At 54.8% G+C, this 21786-nt stretch overlaps 1 protein-coding gene across 1 annotated transcript; it reads right to left on the reverse strand.

The window, feature by feature from the left end:
• Positions 1 to 386: 386 nt before the first annotated feature.
• Positions 387 to 17001, reverse strand: NBL1 (NBL1, DAN family BMP antagonist). Its single transcript, XM_054394859.1, is given in 6 exon segments — positions 387 to 641; positions 2140 to 2251; positions 2900 to 3094; positions 8688 to 8752; positions 16529 to 16709; positions 16994 to 17001. Coding segments are annotated over 6 exon segments (816 nt in total).
• Between the last annotated feature and the right edge of the window lie 4785 nt (positions 17002 to 21786).

The raw sequence follows: 21786 nt of genomic DNA on the forward strand, positions 1-21786 counted from the left end.
GGTGGAGAGGCTGCAGCCCTTCTTCCTCCACCCCAGGGATGAGCTGTTGACAAGAGACAAGCCCAGAAGGAGCCAGCAAGGGCTCCACAGCAGGTTGAGGAGCCCAGCCCAGCTCCTGCTCCTCTCAATATATTAGAACTATGATGTGCAAGTGGGTTTGCAGCCCTCCTCTCTCACCCTGCAGCTCCAGCCCCACGGCCACCCCTCAAGCCCCTCTCCTGCCTCAGAAGGCTCCTCCAGCCCCGGGGTGTGGTGGAGCAAAGCCCGAGGGGAGCTACTAGACAGGAAAGACTCCACCACCACCCCCCTCCCTCCCCAAGCCCCAGCCCTCTCCCTCGCACACAGCCCCCCTGCCCACGCTGCAGGGACAGTCCCCAAGGGCCAGGTCACTCCTCGCCCTCCTCCTCGTGGTGGTGGTGGCTGGAGGCAGGAGGCTCCTCCAGCTCCTGCTGGGGGTGGGCATAGTGGTGGGGGCTGGGCCCTTCGGGGGGCAGGCTCTCCTCGGCGTTCAGGTAGACGTTGAACAGAGCTCCCTCCTGGCTGGGCTCCTTCCCACAGGCCTGGCAGCTGCAGTGCAGGATCTTCTCCACCAGCTTGTCGACCCTGGGGATCTCCTCGTTGCCAGGGCAGTCCAGGGTCACCTGGGCAGAGCAAGAGGACAGGGTGAGGGCACACTGCTGAGGGGGAGGTCTGGCCAGCCCCGTCCCCTGCAGCGGTGGAACTGTCACAGAGTCACAGAGTCACAGAATCAATAAGGTTGGAAAAGACCTCAAGGGTCATCAAAGTCCAACCTGGCACCCAAGACCTCAAAATAATTAAAACATCTTTTCCTCCTGAAGTATTTCCTATCTGAGCTCGCTGGTCAGTGAGAGTTTCAGCCTGGAGACTGTAAAACCACAGAAGAGTTGGGGTTGGGAGGGACCTTAAAGATCAGCCAGTTCCAACCCCTCCTTGCCACGGGCAGGGACACCTCCCACTGGACCTGGGTGCTCACAGCCTTACCCAGCCTGGTCCTAAACACTTCCAGGGAGGAGCTGTCCACTTCTCTGAGCAACCTGTTCCACTCTCTCCCCACCCTCACTGCAAAGAATTTCTTCCTCCTCTCCAGTCGAAATCTGCCCTGATCTAATTTCAATCCCTTGTTCCTTATCCTGTCACTCCCAGCCCTTGTCCAAAGTCCCTCCCCAGCTCTCCTGCAGCCCCCTTCAGGCACTGCAAGGCTGCTCTGATGTCTCCCTGAAGCCTTCTCTTCTCCAGGCTGCACAACCCCAACTCTCTCAGCCTGTCCCCATAGGAGAGGTGCTCCAGCCCTCGGATCATCTTTGTGACCTTCCTCTGAACCCCCTCCAACAGCAACATTCCCAGGATTCTGGACACAGTGCTGCAGGTGAGGTCTCACCAGAGCAGGGCAGAGGAGCAGAATCACCTCCCTTCACCTGCTGGCCACATCCAAAGCAGGACACTGCTGGCTTTCAGAGCTGGGGTGTTTTAAGGCAGAAGTGATGGCTTGCTGCCCACACAGACAAACCAACCCAGGCAAGAGGCCTCTGGGAATGTCTTGCAGCATCACAAGCTGTAGAGACCTGAGGAAAATGCTCCAGGCCAAGGAGAATGCTGCTCCCAAGCACTATCAGCACAGGAATATTGGTGGTTGCTGAGCATCTCAGGCAGCTTGGACCAAAGCATCTACCCAAAGGTCTGGGCTGAAAGCAGAACTCAGCTGCCTGGCTGCCCAAGCTTGCTCCCAAGGCAGGGTGTGTGGCCCAGCCAGGATCTGTGGTGGCATGAAGCAGTGAAGCCTGAGGGTGAGTGGCAGATGGGCTGTGGGAAGGACATCTGGGAAGGCAAAAACCCCCAAGTGGGAGGAGGAGGTGACAAAGGTGGAGAAGAGGCAGGGGGTGAGCACAGGGATGAATAATGCAGGGACTGACAGGGATGCTTCTGCAGCCTGCAGGCACACTGCTGCTGCAGCCCCTTCCAGCCAGGGTACACTCACCTGAGAGCCACCCTGGAAGGACCCTAGGAGAGGGGAAAGCTCAGGGAAGGAGAAGGACTTGCCCTAGGGTGGGGGCAGAGGAGAGCTGCGAGCCCCTGAGGCAGGCTGGGCAGGGAGCAGCAGGAGCAGGGCAGGATACTCACAATTTCCCACATGGACTGGGCTGGCATGCAGGAGTCACAGTGAACCAGGGACTCTGTGGACTGAGGGAAGGTGTTGGGGACGCTGTAGCTGAAACACTGCCCCAGACAGGCCCTGCAGAGACAACAGGAGGGGTGAGGGCTCAGCAGGGGGTGCCTGCTCTTCCCAGGGAAGGTGGATTTGACCTTCCACCGGGACAGAGAGGAGGCAGCTGGGCAGAGGTTGTGCCTGGCTGCTTGTGTGACAGTGCCCAGAGCCACTCTGGTGCCACCAGCAAATCCCAGAATCAGAGAATGGTAGGGGGTTGGGAGGGACCTCTGGAGCTCATCCACTCCAACCCCCCTGCTCCAGCAGGGCACCCACAGCAGCTTGCCCAGCACCACAATGGCCAGGGGGGGGTTGGAAGCTCTTCAGGGAAGGAGACTCCACAACCCCCCCTGCCAAAGCAGGATCCCCTAGGGCAGAGGACACAGGAACACATCCAGATGGGTCTTGAAAGTCTCCAGTTCTAGAAGGAGACTCCACAACCTCTCTGGCCAGCTTGCTCCAGGCCTCCATCACCCTCACACCAAAGAGGTTTCTCCTGCTGTTGAGGTGGAACCTCCTGGGTTGCAGTTTGCATCCATTGCCCCTTGCCCAGCACCACAGAGAGCCTGGCCCCTTCTTCTTGCCCCCCCAACCCTCCAGAGGTTTATGAGGACTGCTCAGACCTCCTCTGCTGGAAAGCAGCTGGCTCCAGCCCTGCCCTGGGGGTGTCTGTACCTGTTCTGGATGGACTTGGACTCGCAGCCGCTGTGCCCCACGATCTGGGTGATGTTCTTGGCCTCACACCAGGCACTCTTGTCTGGGAAGAGGGCAAGCTTGTTTATGGGGGGTGGTGCAGCCAGGAGCAGTGCTGGGAAGAGGACCCCAACCACAAACCATAGCATCATGGCCAGCTCTGCCAGAACCCTACAGCTGGAGACAGAGAGCAAAGCGTCAGCAGGAAGCTCAGACCCATTTGTCCAGTCTGAGGGCAGGTCTCAGCTGTGACAAGAGCAGATAGGTCCTCACAGGGAGGGAGCTCCACAGCCAGGAGGGCTCCCTGGAACACCACACAGGGCTGGGCACACTGCTCTGCCTCTTCCCTCTTCCAGACAAGCTCTGGGGCAGGCAGACACCCACAGTATTGCCCCCCAAGCTTTGTGCCAGGAGCAACAAGCAGGCTCCTCATCATTTCCCACACGAAGCTGGACCAGGAGAAGTTTGCAAAACAAAAGTGTCACCACCACAGGCTGAGCCAGGAGAAGTTTGCAAAACAAAAGTGTCACCACCACAGGCTGAGCCAGGTTGGAGAAGCTGCAGAGCACAGCAATGCTTTTATTTGAGGAAGGAGCAGACTTCAGAGAATCATGGAATGGTTTGGGTTGGAAAGGGAGCTTTAAAGCTCATCCAGTCCAACCCCTCCTTAGTCAGCAGGAACAGCTGCAACTAGGGCAGGTTGCTCACAGCCCCAATCTGACTTGTGATGGTGCCAGGGATGGGACATCTCCCACCTCTCTGGGCAACCTGGGCCAGGCTCTCACCACCCTCAGGGTCAAACATTTCTCCCTTCCCTCCCCTCTGCATCTCCCTCTTTCAGTTCCAAACCATCTCCTCTTGTCCTGACACAGCAAGCCCTGAGAAAAAGTCTCTCCCCAGCTTTCTTGGCCCCTTGAAGCACTGCAAGGCCACCAGAAGGTCTCCCTGGAGCCTTCTCTTCTCCAGGCTGCACAACCCCAACTCTCCCAGCCTGGCCTCCCAGCAGAGCCCTTCCAGCCCTGCCAGCATTGCTGTGGCCTCCTCTGGCCCTGCTCCACCAGCTCCCTGTCTGTGCTGTGCTGATCCAGAGCTGCCCCAGCACTGCAGGGGAGGTCTCAGTAGAGCACAGCAGAGAGGCAGAATCCCCTCCCAGGGAACAGGATGGCTCTGGCTGGGAGTCCTCAGTGCCAGCTCAGCTCCAGCTTTTCAACCATCACTTCCCCAGCTCCTCAACCATCAATTTCCTAGCTCCTTTCTCTCCCACCTTAAACACCAAAGGTGGCCTTGCTGCAAGCCTTCCTGGAGCAAAGGGACCATCCCTGGTCAGGGAACTCTTCCTCCTCTTGGAAACGTGCAGCAGGTGTCGCTGCAAGGCAGCAGCAAGAGGTGGAAGCCTCAACCCAGGGGCTGGAAACCTCAACCCAGGGGCTGGAAACCTCAACCCAAGGGCTGGAAACCCACAGGAAAGAGCAGCACAGCTTTTATTTGTGTACAGCCCCCCAAACCCAGCAGAGGGTGATGCTGAGGATGGAACTCGGTCTGCAGACAAGGAGGGGGAGCCCAGGCACAAACCTCCCTCTCCAAGGTGGTCACAGCAGAGGAGGTTACTCACCCCCTCCTCCCCCCCTCCCCGGGAGAAATCCCACGCAGGATTCCCGAGCCAAGGTGCCTGCCCCAACCCTCCCAATCGCTGGGGAAAGGCAGATGGAAAAGCATCAGAGGAACAGGGACTTTTTTTTTCCTTTGTGGGGTTTGGATGGAGTCAGAGTGAGAGGCAGACATTTGTGCTCCCAGAGGCAGCTGAGAGCCACATTATTTGTTACTGCCTTCTGTTTGTTTAGCTAGAGCAGGATCCAAAGCCCACACTGGAAAGACTCCCATGGATTCCCATGGCTCCTGGGCCTGGCTCTCTAACACTTGCTGGGAAAAGGAGAGGAAAATTGTCTTGTTTATCAGACACTGGTGAGCCAGGCAGCTCTGCCCTGGGGACTGCCAGCTGGGTGTTGGCCTGGCTGCTCAGTCTGTCTGCACCATCACCACCAACACATCCTCAGCTGGAGGACCTCAGCTAGCACCTAGCAGCTCCAGCTAGGTGTCTGAAGGTCATCATGGGGCAGAGGAGCTTGCCCTGTTAGCCCCACACTAAGCAAAACCTCCTGGATCTGAACCATAGAGACATAGAGTCATAGAATCATAGAATCATAGAATCATGGAATCATAGAATCATAGAATCATGGAATCATAGAGTCATAGAATCTTAAAATCACAGTCATAGAATCATAGAATCTTAGAATCACAGTCATAGAATCATAGAGTCATAGAATAAAACTAGAATCACAGTCATAGATCATGAGCCATGACATAGTCAGAGTCAGAATCATAGAATCATAAAGTCATAGAATCATAAAATTATAGAATCATAGAATCATAGAATCACATAGAGTCACAGAATCATAGAGTGGTCTGGGTTGGAAGGGACCTCCAAAGCTCATCCAGTCCAACCCCCTCTGCACTCAGCAGGGACATCCCCAACTAGCTCAGGCTGCCCAGAGCCCTGTCCAGCCTCACCTTGAATATCTCCAGGGATGGAGCCCAAAACCACCTCCCTGGGCAACCTGTTGCAGTGTTCCACCACCCTCAGAGTGAAGAACTTCTTCCTGACATCCAACCTAAATCTGCTCTGCTCTAGTCTGAAGCCATTGCCCCTGGTCCTGTCCCTGCAGGCCTTTGCACACAGTCTCTCTCCAGCCTTCCTGTAGGTCCCCTTCAGGTCCTGGCAGGCTGCTGTTAGATCTCCCTGGAGCCTCCTCTTCTCCAGGCTGAACACCCCCAGCTCCCTCAACCTGTCCTCATAGCAGAGCTTCCCCATGCCATCCTCCATCCCAGGGCAGCCAGCATCCTCATTCCCTGGCCCCAGGATCTCTAGAGGAAGGAGGAGGAGCCTCTGCTAAACTTTCTTGTTTCCTGGTGATAGAGGAACCATAATGGCACCACACAACATCACCTTTAATGCCCTGGCTTCCCAATCCTCCCAGCACTCACAGTTCCTGTGAATCCCACAGGTCCTTGGTGAGGACACCTGCACAAACTGGGCTCTGCAGGTCTTGGTTTGAGACAGGCAGAGGGCTTTAACCCTTGAATTTGTACTAATTAGAGTTCAAGTAACTAATGAGATCGATGTGGTTAAACACATTTGTCCTGAAGACAACTCTCAGGGTTTACTTCTGCTCCCTGAATTCTTTTTCTCCATTCCAGAGGGGGAATTCAGCAGGTTCTGCTCACAAGCAGCCAGGTAAGCTCCACACACACACTCTTGGTTTGCTTGGTTTTCTGAAACCAGCATCACTCATTCCTCAAATGCCAGCAGCTCCCTGCTGAGGAATCCTGCTCCCAAAGGCAAGCCCGAGATCAGAGCTGGGATGTGACCCAAAGAGCAATCACAAGCCCCAGGGGAGCAGCTGAAATTCCTCTGGAGTCAGGACACAAGTTCAGTTCCACATGCCCCACTAAAGAGCAATTTCCTTCTGCCCAAAGAGAGCTGGTGGCTGGAGTCTGGTTTTTTTCCAGCTTTCTGAAGTGTCTCTACCCTGCAGCAAAGAGACAAACATTTGTGTCTGTGCTGACAGCCCTGCCTCCCTGGGACCTTTGTTTGCCTGGAGGTGTTTCTGCTCAGAGCAGAGGCTTGAAGGATCATCTCTGAGCATCTGGGCTGCTCTCTCAGATAGCAAGAGGAGGATGAGTGAGGTTGTGCTCTGCTCCAGCACAGGGCCTGGCCTGGCTTCAGGAAAGCACTTTACCATCTGTCTGAGCCCCCTCCTTTCCTCAGCTGGGATGTCTTAGTAACCAGAGCCCCAGGCAGCATGGCCACTGGGATGGTTTGCAGAGGGGCAATGTGTGAGCAGAGGATCTGGGCAGCTCTACAGAGCTGGAGCAAACACAACTCTACCCCAGTTCTTCACAGCATCACAGAATGGGTTGGGTTGGAAGGGACTTTAAAGATCATCCAGTTCCAACCCCTCTGCCAAGGGCAAGGACACCTCCCACCAGCCCAGGTTGCTACCTGGCCTTGAACCCCTCCAGGGAGGGAACATCCACAACCTCCCTGGGCAACCTGTTCCAGTGTCTCCCCATCCTCACTGGAAGGAATTTCTTCCTCATCTCCAGTCTCAATCTCCCCTCTTCCAGCTCAAAGCCATCCTGGCACTCCAAGCCTTTGTCAAAAGTCCCTCCCCAGCTCTCCTGGAGCCCCTTCAGGTACTGGCAGGCTGCTCTGAGGTCTCCTTGGAACCTTCTCTTCTCCAGGCTGAACAACCCCACCTCACCCAGCCTGTCCCTGCAGCGGAGGTGCTGCATCCCCTCTGACCATCATCTCCATGGCCTCCTCTAGTCCCTCACCAGCAGCTCCATGTCCTTCAGGGTGCTGAGCACTGCTATCCCCCAACCCCTGACGCTAAGCCTCCAGCAGCCCTCAAGCCACCATCCCCATGGTGTTTTTTTCCCCACTTCCAAGAAGCCTCTGGAACCCCGAGGGCCACGTTTCTAGTAAGTTCAGGAGGTTTACACCACCAGCACCCAGGAAAAACATCTGCTGCAGCTGAGTTTGGCAGGGAGCTGGGGCTGGACACAGGCTGCTTGCTACCTCGGCTTGGCAGAGTTCAACCCAATCATGCGAGCAGGGCTGCCGCTCAGACCATTCATCTGACAGCAGCCACCGGGTGGGGAGACAAAAGCACCGTGTTCCTTCTCCCCCCAACCCCCTCCTCCCGACCCCCAGACCCAGCTGGGAAGGGAAGGAAGGGAAAAAGGAAGATGAGGCACCCGAGCAGGTTTGCAAACCCCGCGATTAAAGGCAGGCATTGAGCGCATTCCTCCGTGACAAGCTAAATTACACGTTGCAGCCCCGAGAGCAAGGAGAGTGCGCTCCCCGCCGCTGACCCCAGCCCTGGCCTGCACTTCCCCGCACACACAGGGGCTTCTTTCTCTTCTCCACAACCAAAGCACTTGTTGTTTGCCTCTCCCCCCGACCCCCTCCACTCCCTGCTAGTCAAAGCTCTTCAAGCAGAAAGTTCAGCTCAGTTCCGGCAGAGCCATCAGCCCGTGAGGGTCTCCCCCGGCGGGGAACCGTGGGGCAGCTTCCTCCTCCTCCACCAGCCCTCAGCAGCACACATTGGAGGAATCAAATGACTCAGCCCTCCAGCCTGGCACATCCCAGCCTCCAGAGACAAACAGCTCACAGCTGCAGCCCTCTGCTGAGCTGCCCCACAGCCCTTTTCCAGGTTGCCTCTGTGCCCAAGGAGCTGAGGGGCACAACGTGCAAGGCTGGTGGGTCCCAGCCGTCCCAGCTCAGCTTCCCTGCAAGGAGTCCTGCTGAGGGCTGAGCCTCCAGAGAGCCCCGATGGGAGTCAGATATTCTTTCCAGTGAAGGTGGGGAGACACTGGCACAGGTTGCCCAGGGAGGCTGTGGATGCCCCCTGCCTGGAGGTGTTCAAGGCCAGGCTGAGCAACCTGTGCTGGTGGGAGGTGTCCCTGCCCACGGCAGGGGGTTGGAACTGGAGGGTCTTCAAGGTCGCTTCCATCCCAACCCACTCTAGGAATCTGATGGTAGCACGCTCAAGATGGTTTGCATCACCTAGAACTGCTCCTCCCTCCCATCCCAGCAGTCCCGGGGTCCCTCAGGAGCCCCACAGGCAGGACAGTCCCTGCCAAAGGCTGGAAGCAGCTGGGAAAATCTCAGTGGATCCAGCGGCCGGAGGACAATCAGGGGGATTACCTTGGAGGCCACGTTCCCACCACAGAGCCCACAGCTGTTCCCAGCCCTTTGGAAAGCAAACACTTCTGGAGGAGAATAAAACAGATCTAATCAGTTTTACTCTCTTTTTCCAGCAGGAAGTTTACACCAGAATACAAGACAAGCCTGCAGGTGGACATGGGGAATGTTTCCTGAGCAGTTGGATCTATTTATAGGCATTTTTCTTATCCAGGATCTTGCAGTTTTGCCAAGTTCAGAAAACCACAGGCACAGGTAGGTTGTGCTCATGGCCACACACACAGCATCTGGGCTTCTGAGAGACAAGAAAGGCCTGGAGCTCTACAAACACTGCTCAGCCAAGGCTCCAAGCCTGTGGATGCCCCCCAGGAACAGTGACAGCTCCTCCCTACAGCGAAGGAAAATGAAGGATGAAGCCTGGAAATGGCCTGGCCTCAGTGCCTGAGTCAGGGATTCAAGTGCTTGTGTGAAGTGCACACAAGGTGATGGTGGTGTTGGGCTGATGGTTGGACTTGATGATCTGAGAGGTCCTTTCCAACTTTAATGATTCTATGAGTCTGTGCATGACATCTCAGTGAGATGGACACAGTCAAAGCTTCAGCTCCTGGTCTGGATGACTGCTGGGATCTCCACCTTCCTCTCCTGCCTGATGGAGCTGGCTTCCCACCCAGCAGAGCTGGGATCTCCACCTTCCTCTCCTGCCTGATGGAGCTGGCTTCCCACCCAGCAGAGCTGGGATCTCCACTTTCCTCTCCTGCCTGATGGAGCTGGCTTCCCACCCAGCAGAGCTGGGATCTCCACTTTCCTCTCCTGCCTGATGGAGTTGGCTTCCCACCCAGCAGAGCTGGGATCTCCACTTTCCTCTCCTGCCTGATGGAGCTGGCTTCCCACCCAGCAGAGCTGGGATCTCCACCTTCCTCTCCTGCCTGATGGAGCTGGCTTCCCACCCAGCAGAGCTGGGATCTCCACCTTCCTCTCCTGCCTGATGGAGCTGGCTTCCCACCCAGCAGAGCTGGGATCTCCACCTTCCTCTCCTGCCTCCCTGTCCTGCCTGATGGAGCTGGCTCCCCAGCCAGCCTGGCTCTCAAGCTACACCACTCCAAGCTGCCAAGGGAACCCCTAAGCTGGTGTTAGATGTGAGCCACAGCAGGTCCAGGTCCTGCCTGTGTGTTCAAGCAGTGGTTTGGGCCATTCTGCTGAGGAAAGCTGGAGCACAGGTGAAGAGGAGGCCCCAAAGATGTGCTGCTGAGTGCACTGCTCTGTGCCTCAGTTTCCCAGCTTGTAGAAGCAGAGAGAGGGGAAGCCCTCCCCATGAGGATGGTGAGAGACTGGCACAGGTTGCCCAGGGAGGTGGTGGAAGCCTCATCCCTGGAGGTTTTTGCAGCCAGGCTGGATGTGGCTGTGAGCAACCTGCTCTGGTGTGAGGTGTCCCTGCCCATTGGAACTGGCTGATCCTTGAGTTCCCTTTCCACCCTGACAATTCTGTGACTCTGTGATTCTCTGCAGTGAGCTGATGGGTGTGGAGAGGGTGGGAAAGCACAGGGAGGTCTTTGGAATGCCAGATTTCCTTCAAGGGAAGAGGCTGCTGGGGCAGAAGGAGAGGGATGGCTGCCAGCAGCCCTTGCCCCACACGATGCAGAGCACATTCCTCGATGGGAAGGTGCTTGAGGGAAACACAGGGAAGGTGGGAGTCAGGCCAGGACATCACTGCATGGTGGGGGAGTCACACAAGGACACTGTGCTGCAGGCCAAGGTGGGAGGGTTGCTGCCTGGAGAAGAAAAAGCTCTCCAAGGACTCAGGGGGGACTGCTCCTGAGCATGGAGGTGGCCAGGAGCAAGCTCCTTGCAGGTGGCTGTAAATGCTAAAAGCCAACTGATGGTTTAGGCACCTGAGAGGAAGCAAAGCCACAGCAAGTGGCTGATTTGGTGGCAAATGTGGCTCTGCTCAGACACAGCAGCTTCCAAATACCACAGGGAATTGCCTCTTAGGGATCCCAACTCAAATGGTCAGGCACTGGAACAGGCTGCCCAGGGAGGTGGTGGAGTCCCCATCCCTGGAGGTGTTCAAGAAATGTGTGGCCATGGCACTTGGGGACATGTTTTAGTGGCCATGATGGTGTTGGGTTGATGGTTGGACTCAGTGATCTTAGAGGTCTCTTCCAACCAAACCAATTCTAATATTTGCTTACACCGAAGAGAAAAATATGAAAAGGCAGAATTATCAGCAAAAAAAAAAAAAAAAATCTAAGCTGTGAAAAACCTGAAAAATCACTTTGTACTGAAAAAAAAAAACAAACAACCAAACCAACCCTATCAAAACAACAGCTTTTATTCACTGCTTGTCCTTATTCAACTCTTCTCCCTCTGCTGACATCTGCATTTAGCTAAAATTTTACATGGTTTAATTTGGCTGCAAACAAACAAACAAACAAACAAAACAAACAAACAAAAAACCCACAACCAACCAAACAAAAAACACAAAAAAAAAAAACCACCCACAAAAAAACACCAAACCCCAGAAAATACAAAGCACAACATCCTTTGGAGACTGCTCTTGGGCCTGCAACAGCCTAAATGAATCTGATTAGGGCTGGAGCACCTTCCCTATGGGGACAGGCTGGGAGAGGTCAGGCTGTTCAGAGAAGAGAAGGCTCCAGGGAGACCTTAGAGCAGCCTTCCAGTACCTGAAGGGGCTCCAGGAGAGCTGGGGAGGGACTTCTGATAAGAGCTTGAAGTGACAGGATGAGCAGCAATGGCTTTGAGCTGGAAGAAGGGAGATTGAGACTGGAGATGAAGAAGAAATTCTTTAGAGTGAGGGTGGGGAGACACTGGCACAGGTTGTCCAGGGAGGTTGTGGATGCTCCCTCCCTGCAGGTTTTCAAGGGCAGATTGGACAAGACCTTGAGCCCCTGGTCTAGTGGGAGGTGTCTCTGCTTACAGCACAGGGATGGAACTGGATGAGCTTTAAGGTCCCTTCCAACCCAACCCATTCTGTGATTGCTGTGACAAGAATCTCAGCAGGGAGAGGGAGCAGAACTCAGCACTGAAGATGTCTGGAGGTGATCCCCCAGGACAGCAAGCCAGAGGAGTGCTTACCCATACACAGAAGCCTCTCCTGAGCTGAGAGCTTCAGCCTTGCTTTGCTGAGCTGCAAACTTTGCAAAGGAACTACAGCCACATAAAACATTTGATATTTAAAGTGTACAACCCTCCCCTATCCTAAAAACCCTTTGATGATGGAGAAAAAGCTGTGTCACTTCTCAGTGTGCTTCTGGCTGCTCCTTTCCAGGAGACCTTCGAGCTTCCCTTTCCGTAAGGTATTAATTTCCACTCAAGCATGGTTGGGTGATTCACAGATAGAAAGCAGACATAGAGCAAAGCAGAGCAGCAGGGATTGGGTTTTTTTTAAGCCCTCTCCCTTCCCCTGCTTTGGCCACCATTTCAAAAGATTTGATACCTTGAGAGTTGAACTCTGGCTCTGTGATCGTGCACTGAGCACTCCGCCAACTCATTTGGTGCAGCTAAAAAAAAAAAAAAAAACCCAAACCCTAAATCCAAGCTCCTTTACTTACATAAAAGTCATTGGAAAGCTACCTATGGACTTAGATAGGCTAAGATGGGATCCTAAAGGAGCTCTGCTGGAAAAGGGACACTCTAATAGCCTGTGGAGGAGGCAAGAGTAACATAAACAAGTTTCTGGCAATTTATTTCCATTGCTCCATTTCTTCAGCATTAAGAACAATCACAGCCAGGGAAATACATCAGCCAAAAGCATCAGAACACAGCCTGGCCCCACACCACCTTCCACTCCCTCTAGGAAACGTGGCCACAGCACTTTGGGACATGGTTAAGTGGCCACAGTAGTGTTGGGCTGATGGTTGATTCAGTGATGGTAGAGGGTCTGTCCCAAACCAAACAATTGTACAATTCTCCAAGCACCTGCTCGAAACGTGGGGCACCACAGCCCCCTAAAGGCAGCAGGAAAAGCAGGATGGAAGCAAGGATCAGCTGTGTTGGGGACCTGGAAAAGAAGCTTCCAGCAGCTGGCAGTTGTGGGGTGCCTCAGTAAACTGGGGAAAGGGAGAGGATGGAGGTGCAGTGTCTGACCCTGCACAAGGACAGAGCAGCCTGCCACACGCTGGGGCTCCAGCAGTCCCCAGTGGTAGGTCGTATCTGAGAGAAGAGGAGGAGGAGGAGGAGGCATTTTCAAAGCCAGCTGTGAGCAGCCTTTCAGCCAGAGGCTCTGCTCACATGTCTGGACCTGAAGGAGGCTCAACTCCCTCCTGTGTTTCCCCCAGAGCTGGTGTTTCCCACACGCTGGCTGTGGCAGAGCAGGCAGAGCCACCCAGCACAGCCAACTTCAGCCACGCAGCACCACCATAGGTGTCCAAAAGGGCACCCAAACCCCTCTGAAAATCTCACATGATGGCAACAGCTGCTGCTCTCCAGCCAGGCTGCTATCTCTAGAGCCATCCCTGACCACTGCAAGCATGGAAAAAGAGTTGTCTTCTCCTCCACCACAGCTCACTAACCCCAGAGCCTGACCACCATCACCTGGCCAACAGCATCTCCCCCAAGCGCTTGGCTCACTCTGGAAGCCACCATGGTACCACCTCCCCCCTTCTGACCGAGCCACAGCCTCTCCCCTCCTCTTTGGGTGAAAAAGAGCTTCCATGGGGCCGGTGGCAAAATCCTCCCAGGCTCTGGGAAAGGCCCCAAGAGTTTGATTTGCAGGCAGGCAGCAGCCATGTCCCCGGGGAACGCTTCTCCCAGCAGGCTCCAGTTCTGCTTTCACTTAGGGTGAGGTAAACTGGGACCGGCTCCTCCGAGTGACTCCAGTGGTGCAAATGAGATCAGAATCTGGCACCACTCATCTTACTCCAAACAGGCATAACTGGAACCAGACAAAACCAGTTCCAGGACCTAGTGGCCACCAGGATGAGGGCTGCTCTAGCGCAGGGCAGCCATGGGGGGCGGCTGGGATGCCAAGCGTGGCTCCAGGCCTTGCCTGGTCATCCATTACCAAACTGGCACAAAAACATCCAGCCCTGGCCCACGCAGCGGGGCTGAGCTCGCAGGATCAGGTTCCCAGCTGCTGGAGCAAGAGGTGGAAAGAGGGAAGGGGAAAGGGCTTTGCAGCTGAAGCTGTGGATCTTTGGGTGATGATGCAGGATCCTTCCCGCTGCTGCCCTCTCCCTTTCTTCCCTGTTTGGGTCACATCCTGGCCACTGTGGTACAAATCTCCTTGGCTTGAGTGCTGCTTTTTCCCCTCTTTTAATCTCTGCCTCATGCTGCAGCAGTTTGGAGGATACAAAACCCAGCGTCTGTGTCAGGTACCCATGGCACTGACCTCCAACAACAAAGCACAAAACCCACCTGGCCCTGCAGGGAAAAGGCTTCTGGGGGGAAGGCAACAGCTCACAGCTCAGGTTGGGGCATCCAAACTGATACCCCCCGGTGCCAGGGGCTGACCTCACATAACACTGGGACCTGCCTGTCCTCAAACTGCAGGATCAGGCCCAGCAACCACAACTAAATCAAACCACAAACTGAATGCTGATCTTTTCTCCTCTCTGGCCAAGGCATCTGAGCTCCAGAGCAGAGCAGAAAGAGGCTTAAAGCTTCATCTGAGAAAGTGCCCAAGACGAGGGCCCCATCCTGACACCACTTCCAAAACTCAGCTCCGAAGGATTGAAATCTGGGCAATGTGCAATAGGAGGGAGGTTGCAGCCCAGCTCCATAACTGGTAGAAAAGAGTGTTGGGGTTGTTCTGCTCCAACCATCACAGCTAATTTACACCCTGGAAAGTCCTGGCCCCCACCACCCCCCCGTGTCACTCCCTCCCCATGCAGCGCGGTGCGAGGAACAAAGGTCTGGTGAAGCAGCAAGCACAGCTCCTGCAGGGCTAACGGGAGGCGCAGAGCTCAGACCAGCCCTCCTTCCAACCCAAATCCTCCCCCAGGAGCACCATTTGATCAGCCACTCAGCTTTTTAAGAGTCTGATTTGAGGCTGAGAAGTTGCTTTGCCCTAAGCTGTGCTGGATCCATGGGTTCTCTGCTCCTTGCTTTATCACAGAGGACCTTCGAGCCTGGGCGACTTCACAGGAGGTTGGTTGGGGTTTTATTTTCCAGCAGACTCCAAAATACAAAGAGAAGGATCCAGGCCCTAGGATGGAGCAATTCCTCAAGCTCTGCTTGCCCCACAGTGACTGCAGCTAGGATACAGGAGCCAGTGGAGGTGTTGCTAACACTTTAATGGGAACAGCACAGAGCCGGGCAGGAAGAACTGCCCAGGAGCTTCTCGGGCAGGTTTCCCACGGCTACACCAACTCACCACGACCTTGGCAGTGCCACCACACACCACGAGCAAAGTCACTCCAAACACAAGCAGGTCTTCAAGGCTACTTTAAAAGCATTTTGGCCCAGGGCCCAATCCTGTGCTTCCCAGGCACCCAACATTCCCTCCAGCTGGACTCTTTTCCTCGCTGCGGAAAAGACAACCGGGCGCTCAGGAAGGCTTTGCTCCTTTGCCCCTTTTTTTTTTGTTGTCTTTTTTTTTTTTTTTTCCCCTGCAAGACCACAAACTCCCCAAGCTGGAATTTGGCACAGAGAGGTCATGCCAAGAGCTTGGATTCTTCTCAGGGCTGTTTGCAAACACTTGGGATTTTTTATACCGAAGGCAAATTCCATTTCCCATCCTGCGGTTTGCAAATGGGAGGCGAGCAGCCTTTCTTTCTTCGAGATGGGAGACTGCCTTCCAAAAGCACAAGTGCCCAGCACTTATGGCTGGTTGGACATTGCAAAGAGGTTATTAAATTTTCAGGGGGGGGAGGGGGGGAAGAAAAAAAAAATGGACCTCACCATATCACAAGGATCTTGCCCACTCGTTCCCAGGTGCAGATTTTCTACCCCCAAAAAAAACCCCAACGAACCCTGCATGGCAAAGCTATTGGTGCCCCGAATCCATAACAACCTCACAAAGGCTGAATCTGGAATTGAATGGAGTCAATCTTACACGCAAAAATTCGGCTGTGGAGCAGAGCTTAAGAGTGTCCTCATCAGAGAGCTGTTAGGAGGCAATAAGGGATTGCCTGGATCAACTTTAATGCAGCCTGGAAATGAGTTGAAGCATGTTCAGTGCCCACAACATCTCGCAGAGAAGAGGAGAAATCCCCACGGCGCATAAAAGGCAGAGATTATTGTCTGTAACAAACAGAACTTGCCCCAAATCCTCAGGCGAACTGAAACGGGAAGTTATGCCTCAAGAAGCAGGTAGAGATAAATCGGATGTAAACCTTTGTGATGTTCCAGTAAGCACAAAACTGTTTGTAGGACACGGAGGATGGAAATTCATCCTCGGCACGAACTTCCCGACTAACAGAAAGTCTACTGCTTTGCCGTCAGGAAGATCCTTCCTTCAGCACACGTCTGTAGTGAATCCACGCACCAAACCTTCCCGTTCTTTCCTCTGCACTTTTGTCCGAACCCCAAAGTAGCTGGGGAGGGCTCTGCCCCGCAGATGTCTGACCCACGCAGCGCCGCTCCACACAGCCCACTCCTTTATTTTCCTTGCCCTAAAGCAGCGGTGGAAATAGCAGAAGGATTTGCACAGCAGATCCTCCACACACACACCCCCACACACCCCTCCTCATGAAGTCCTCCTCATCTGCAACTGATTTCTGCTCGTGGCAAAGCCTTCATCCTCCGGCCATCAATTACCGGGGGAGGGAGTGGGGGAGACAGGAGGCGAAGGGAAAGAGGTAGAAAAATCTGGTGGTGCTCAGCAGCAGGTCCGGGGTGTGCTGGAAAAGGGGACACACACACAAAGCCGAGGGGGTACTCACCGGCCAGGCGACGGCGGGCACATCCCATGGGATCCGGGCAGCGGGCAGCTACAGCCCCGCGGTGCCCGGCGGCTGCCGGGGCGGGCGGGGAGCTGCCGCCTCCCTCCCCCCGGTGCCGGGCTCCGGGCGGTGCCGCCGGCCCCGCCGATTGCACAATCGGGGCGGGACGGGGCTGGTTGGGCTTGGGGGGGGAGAGAGAGGAGGGGAAAGCAGGGAGGGAGGGACAGAGTGGGGAGGGAAAAGAGCGCTGGACCGCCCCGCCGGGGCTCCGCCGGCCGCGGGAGGTGCGGGGGGCAGCGGGATCAGCAGCCGCGTCCCTGGGCTCGTTCTCCTCCTCTCCCGGGAGGTCATAGACTCATGGAGTCGTTAAGGCTGGAAAAGGTCTCTCAAAGGTCTCTTAGAGGTCTTTTCCAAGCGTAATGATTCTATGATTCTAAGATCACCCAATCCGACCATCAACCCAACCCCACCATGGCCGCTAAACCATGTCCCACAGTGCCACGGCCACGTTTTCTCCAACACCCCCAGGGATGGGGACTCCACCACCTCCTTGGGCAGCCTGTTCCAATCCCTGACCACTCTTGCAGCAAAAAAATTGTTCCTAATCTCCAACTTGAACTTCTCCTGGTGCAACTCGAGGCCATTTCCTCTCATCCTATCACCTGATACTAATGAGAACAGACCAACCCCACCTGACTCCAGTCTCCTTTCAGGTAGCTGTAGAGAGCCAGAAGTTCTCCCCTCAGCTTCCTTTTCTTCAGGCTGAACAACCCCAGGTCCCTCAGCTGCTCCTCCCCAGCCCTGTTCTCCAGACCCTTCCCCAGCTTTGTTGCCCTTCTCTGGACCTGCTTGGAGTGAGGAGCTCAAAACTGAACCCAGTACTCAAGCTGTGGCCTCACCAGTGCCCACCAGTACAGGGGGATCATCACTTCCCTGCTCCTGCTGCCCACACTGTTGCTGATCCAGGCCAGGCTGCTGGTGGCCTTCTTGGCCACCTGGGCACCCTCTGGCTCATCTTCAGCTGCTGTCCACTGACACCCCCAGGTCTTTCCCTGCTGGGCAGTTTCCAGCCACTCTGGGTTTATCTTCTTTTTCTTTTTTTTCCCTTCCATTTCTCATCTTTTTCTCTTTCCCCCTATCTTTCAGCCACACACAGTCCCAGTGAACCCCACTCACTGCTCTCTCCCAGCCAGGATGCCTGTCAGGGATCACTGGGGCTGTTTCTGTCGAGGCACAATTCACCTCAGAGGCCTCCCCACGTTAAACACTGGCACTCCCCAAATCAAAAGATACCTGCAAGGCTTGGATGTGCTTTGCTGGCTCCTGCTGGTGTGAAGATTTGCAGAGAGATCAGAGAAGCAGGTAGAGGAGGTGGTAAGGGAAGAGCAGAACAGAGAGAAGTGCTGGCACTGCCCTGGCAGTGGTGCTGGGAGGAGCCAGGAAAGGCAGTAAAGGAATGGTTCCTGCTGCTCAGTTCCTTCCAGCTTTGGGACACCAGGATTTTGTAAACAGGATGGCCAAAAAAGCCTGCTTCCAGCATCAGTTTCTTAACATGTTGGATCCAACCTACCTGGCCCCAAACTGCTCGGAATTACTGAGCTCCAAAAGGGCCAACTACAGACAAAAGACCACATCCTCCATCAGGAGCCTGAGCTCCCAGAATCAAAGACTCAAACCATGCTGGGGATTGAAAGGCACCTCTGGAGGTCGGCCACTCCAGCTGCCCTGCCAGAGCAGGTTGCACAGGATGGCGTTCAGATGGGTTTTGAATGATCCCAGAGTTGGAGACTCCACCACCTCTCTGAGCAGCCTGCTCCAGTGTTCCACCACCCTCAATGCAAAGAAGCTCCTCCTGATGTTTAGTTGGAACTTCTTTGCTGGGAGATCTGATCTCTTAACATCTCCATCCACTGCTGAACTTGGGCTGCTGACTAACCCTTAGCTGCTCCTCATGGTCAGCATGGCCAGCTGTGAGCTCCTAGCTAGGAAGCCTCCCTCAGTTCTGAATAATATAATGAGTGGATGAGGAGATGCCAAAGACTTGGAAGCAAGTTCTCAGGTCTGGGGATAAATGAGTCAAAATAAGATGCAGAAGCAAACAGCTACGAAGCAACAGAGCAGGGCCATGAAGGTGAAATTCACTCAGGTGTGTCAGACCCATGGTGCAGTGTTTGGATGGTTTTTGAGGGATCCTCAGCACTGGGGTGTGATGACTCTGAGCAGAGCAGCAGGCTGTGTGCAGAGGTGTGAGCTGGTGTGCAGCTCAGTTGCTGCTTCCCATCTGTGTTCAAGTTCTGCAAACAGCAGAAAGGGGAAACACGGCAGGCTGTAAACCCAGGGTGAGGAGGCACCAGCAGCAGAGCTCAGGTCTTCTGGTGTCAGAAGCAGCAGGCAGAGGTGCAGCATGACAGAGTGGGCTGGCTGGAGGATGAAAGAAGCTGCTGAGAGCCTGTCAAAGCCCTGGGCTGTCACTTTTCCCTTTCCTCTTGGCAGTGCAGCCAGAAAAAAAGGAGAGAAAATCTGATGCCTGCAGATGTCATTTGGACAGGCACGAGCTGGGAGCGGATGGGAGGCAGAGCAGGGAGCAAGGAACCATCCTCACCAGCCTGGCCCCTCAGCCCTAGCCAGGGTCACTGCCTTCCACAGCATTTTTAGCCTTTTACTCCACACCACCCCCTCAATAAGCAGCTCCCACTCCCCACAGGCTGGGGAGGGCTTTCTGCCTGCTCCTAACCCCCCATGGTTTTTCCTGTGGTGTGACAGATGGTATCACACAGCTCTCCACTCTGAGCCCCTCGAGGACAGTTCACCAGCCTCTTGCTCTCCAGCATACACAGACAGAGAGCCACAGAGCCTTGCCCCAAGTGCCCACACTCCCACAGCACAGGAGGTTGTACCTCAACGTGAGGAGGAACTTCTTCTCTGGGAGGGTCACAGAGCACTGGAACAGGCTGCCCAGAGAGATTGTGGGGTCTCCTTCTCTGGAGACTTTCAGGACCCATCTGGGTGTGTTCCTGTGCTGGATTCTATGGTCCTGCTCTGGCAGGGGGGTTGGACTTGATGATCTTCAAAGGTCCCTTCCAGTTCCTAACATCCTCTGATCCTATGTCTTGCCCCTCAGCCCTTTCCCCTGCTGCTGGATCCCCAAGGCTTTCATGCACTGAGACACAGCAGAAACCTGCTCTCTGCTCTCCAGGAGCTTCTTTCCTTCCCTCCCTTCCTCCCTCCCTCCCTCCCTCCCTCCCTCAGCCTCTGTTGCTGTTTTGGGCCTGCTGACAAACACCCACAGTGCCAGGGGCTCCCCGCTTGTCAGGACAGGACTAGGAACTGGCTGGGTGTGAGAATTGAAAGGGTGGATTTGTAAGTTAAAAATAAAACTATTCCTTTTATTTGTGTTTTCAGGCAGGTTCCAAGGCTCCCTGCCCATAGCTGGATGCTGGGGAACACGTTGCATGGAAAGGCAACTGGGAGAAAAGTGAGCCTGTGTGGCCAGGAAGGGCTGCAGGGAGCAAGGTGGGAATTGTCCTTCACCCATCCCTGCAGCTGGGCTCAAGCTCCATCTCTGCCCCAGTGACCTGTGCTTTGTTCTCTATCACCCAGCCACACAGTGTAGGGATCAAAGAAGCACCCTCTAGGGTTGAACCCCCTGGTGTGACCCACAGGATGCTTGGGAGATTGGAGCCTGGGTCTGCTGAGGACCACTTTGCCTCATCTCAGTTCACATCACCTCCCCACATCTCCTTCACTAAAGGGTACAGAATTCCACTGCAGCTCTTTGGCATAAAGATGGCTTTTTATCAGCTCCCTTCTTCCACTGCTGGAGCTGAACACCTACTTTTTGGTTCCCAAACAAGCCCTGAGACAGCTCTAAAAAGAGATCAGGACCTCAAAGTGCTGTGTGTTGAGGGCACACACACTGGAGGTGGAAGGAGCAGCACTCATGGCAGGAGGCAGAGGCAAAGGTTTCACTACAAAAAAAAAAAAAAAAAAAGCTAGGGGGTGATTTCTCATCACCATTTTGGAACAGGCTGCCTAGGGAAGTGGTGGCTCCCATCTCTGGAAGGACTGGAAAGCCATGCAGATGTGGTGCTGAGGGACATGGGTTAGGGGTGGACTTGGTAGTGCTGGGTTAATGGTTGGACTCCATGGTCTTAAAGGTATTTTCCAACCTAAATTATTCCCCGATTCCATGGTTTTGGGTAGACAAGAGGAAGGGTGGAAGGTAGGGTGTGAGGAGTATGTGCTTCTCACATCTGTGCAGTTCCAGCAGCCACAGGCAAGCAGGGAGCAGTCCTTACAAGCACCATCCAAGATCTGACCACTTCCCTGCTCTTCCAGCCCACCAGCTCAATTCCCCCTCAGCACTGCATCTGGTTTAGTGAGACAGAGGCAAGGAGAGGCTGGAGGGGAAGGTTCAGCCATGGAAGGAAAAACCTCTCAGTCTGCTCTTTTCACAGCTTCACACAATCAGACTGCATTGGGCTGGAAGAGACCCTCCAAGGTCATCTTGTCCAAGCCCCCTGCACTCAGCAGGGAGACCTCCAACTAGAGCAGGCTGCCCAGGGCCACATCAAGCCTGACCTTGAATGTCTCCAGGGATGGAGCCTCCATCACCTCCCTGGGCAGCCTGTTCCAGTGTCTCACCACCCTCCTTGTGCAGAACTTCCTCCTGATGCCCAACCTCAGTCTGCCCTGCTCCAGTTTCAAACCATTGCCCCTCCTCTTATCCCCACAGCCCCTTCTGAACACTCCCTCCCCAGCCTGCCTGTGGGTCCCCTGCAGATAGGGAAATGCAGCTCTAAGGTCTCCCTGGAGCCTTCTCCTCTCCAGGCTGAACAACTCCAATTCTTTCAGTCCGTAGCACGGAATTGGGTTCAAGACCAAACCAAGACTAAGATGACTCAGTTCCCTCAGTCTTGCAGATGTAGGACTGGGGCTGTCTGGCAGGGGCTGGGTAGTGAAGGAGAAGGCTTTATCCTAGAGCTCATTAGCAAACATCTGGGCTCAGCAGATGACCTGGAATGTGCCTGGGCAGCGGGGAGCTCCTCTCTTCCGAGGGCTGGGAATGTGAGTTCCCGCAGGGCAGGGCTTGAGCCAGCTGTTTCCTCTAATCCCATCAGCCTTGCCTTCCATGGGGGGCCAGAAAGTCCCATTCCTCCCCCCCTCCTCCCCTTTTGGTGACTGGAATTAATGGTTTCTCTGTAGTGCCAACGTGGTTTTGGGGCCCTGGGGCAGCAGTGATAAAAAAAAATGTCCCC

The sequence above is a fragment of the Indicator indicator genome, chromosome 32, assembly GCF_027791375.1.
Source record: "Indicator indicator isolate 239-I01 chromosome 32, UM_Iind_1.1, whole genome shotgun sequence".
Lineage (NCBI taxonomy): Eukaryota > Metazoa > Chordata > Aves > Piciformes > Indicatoridae > Indicator > Indicator indicator.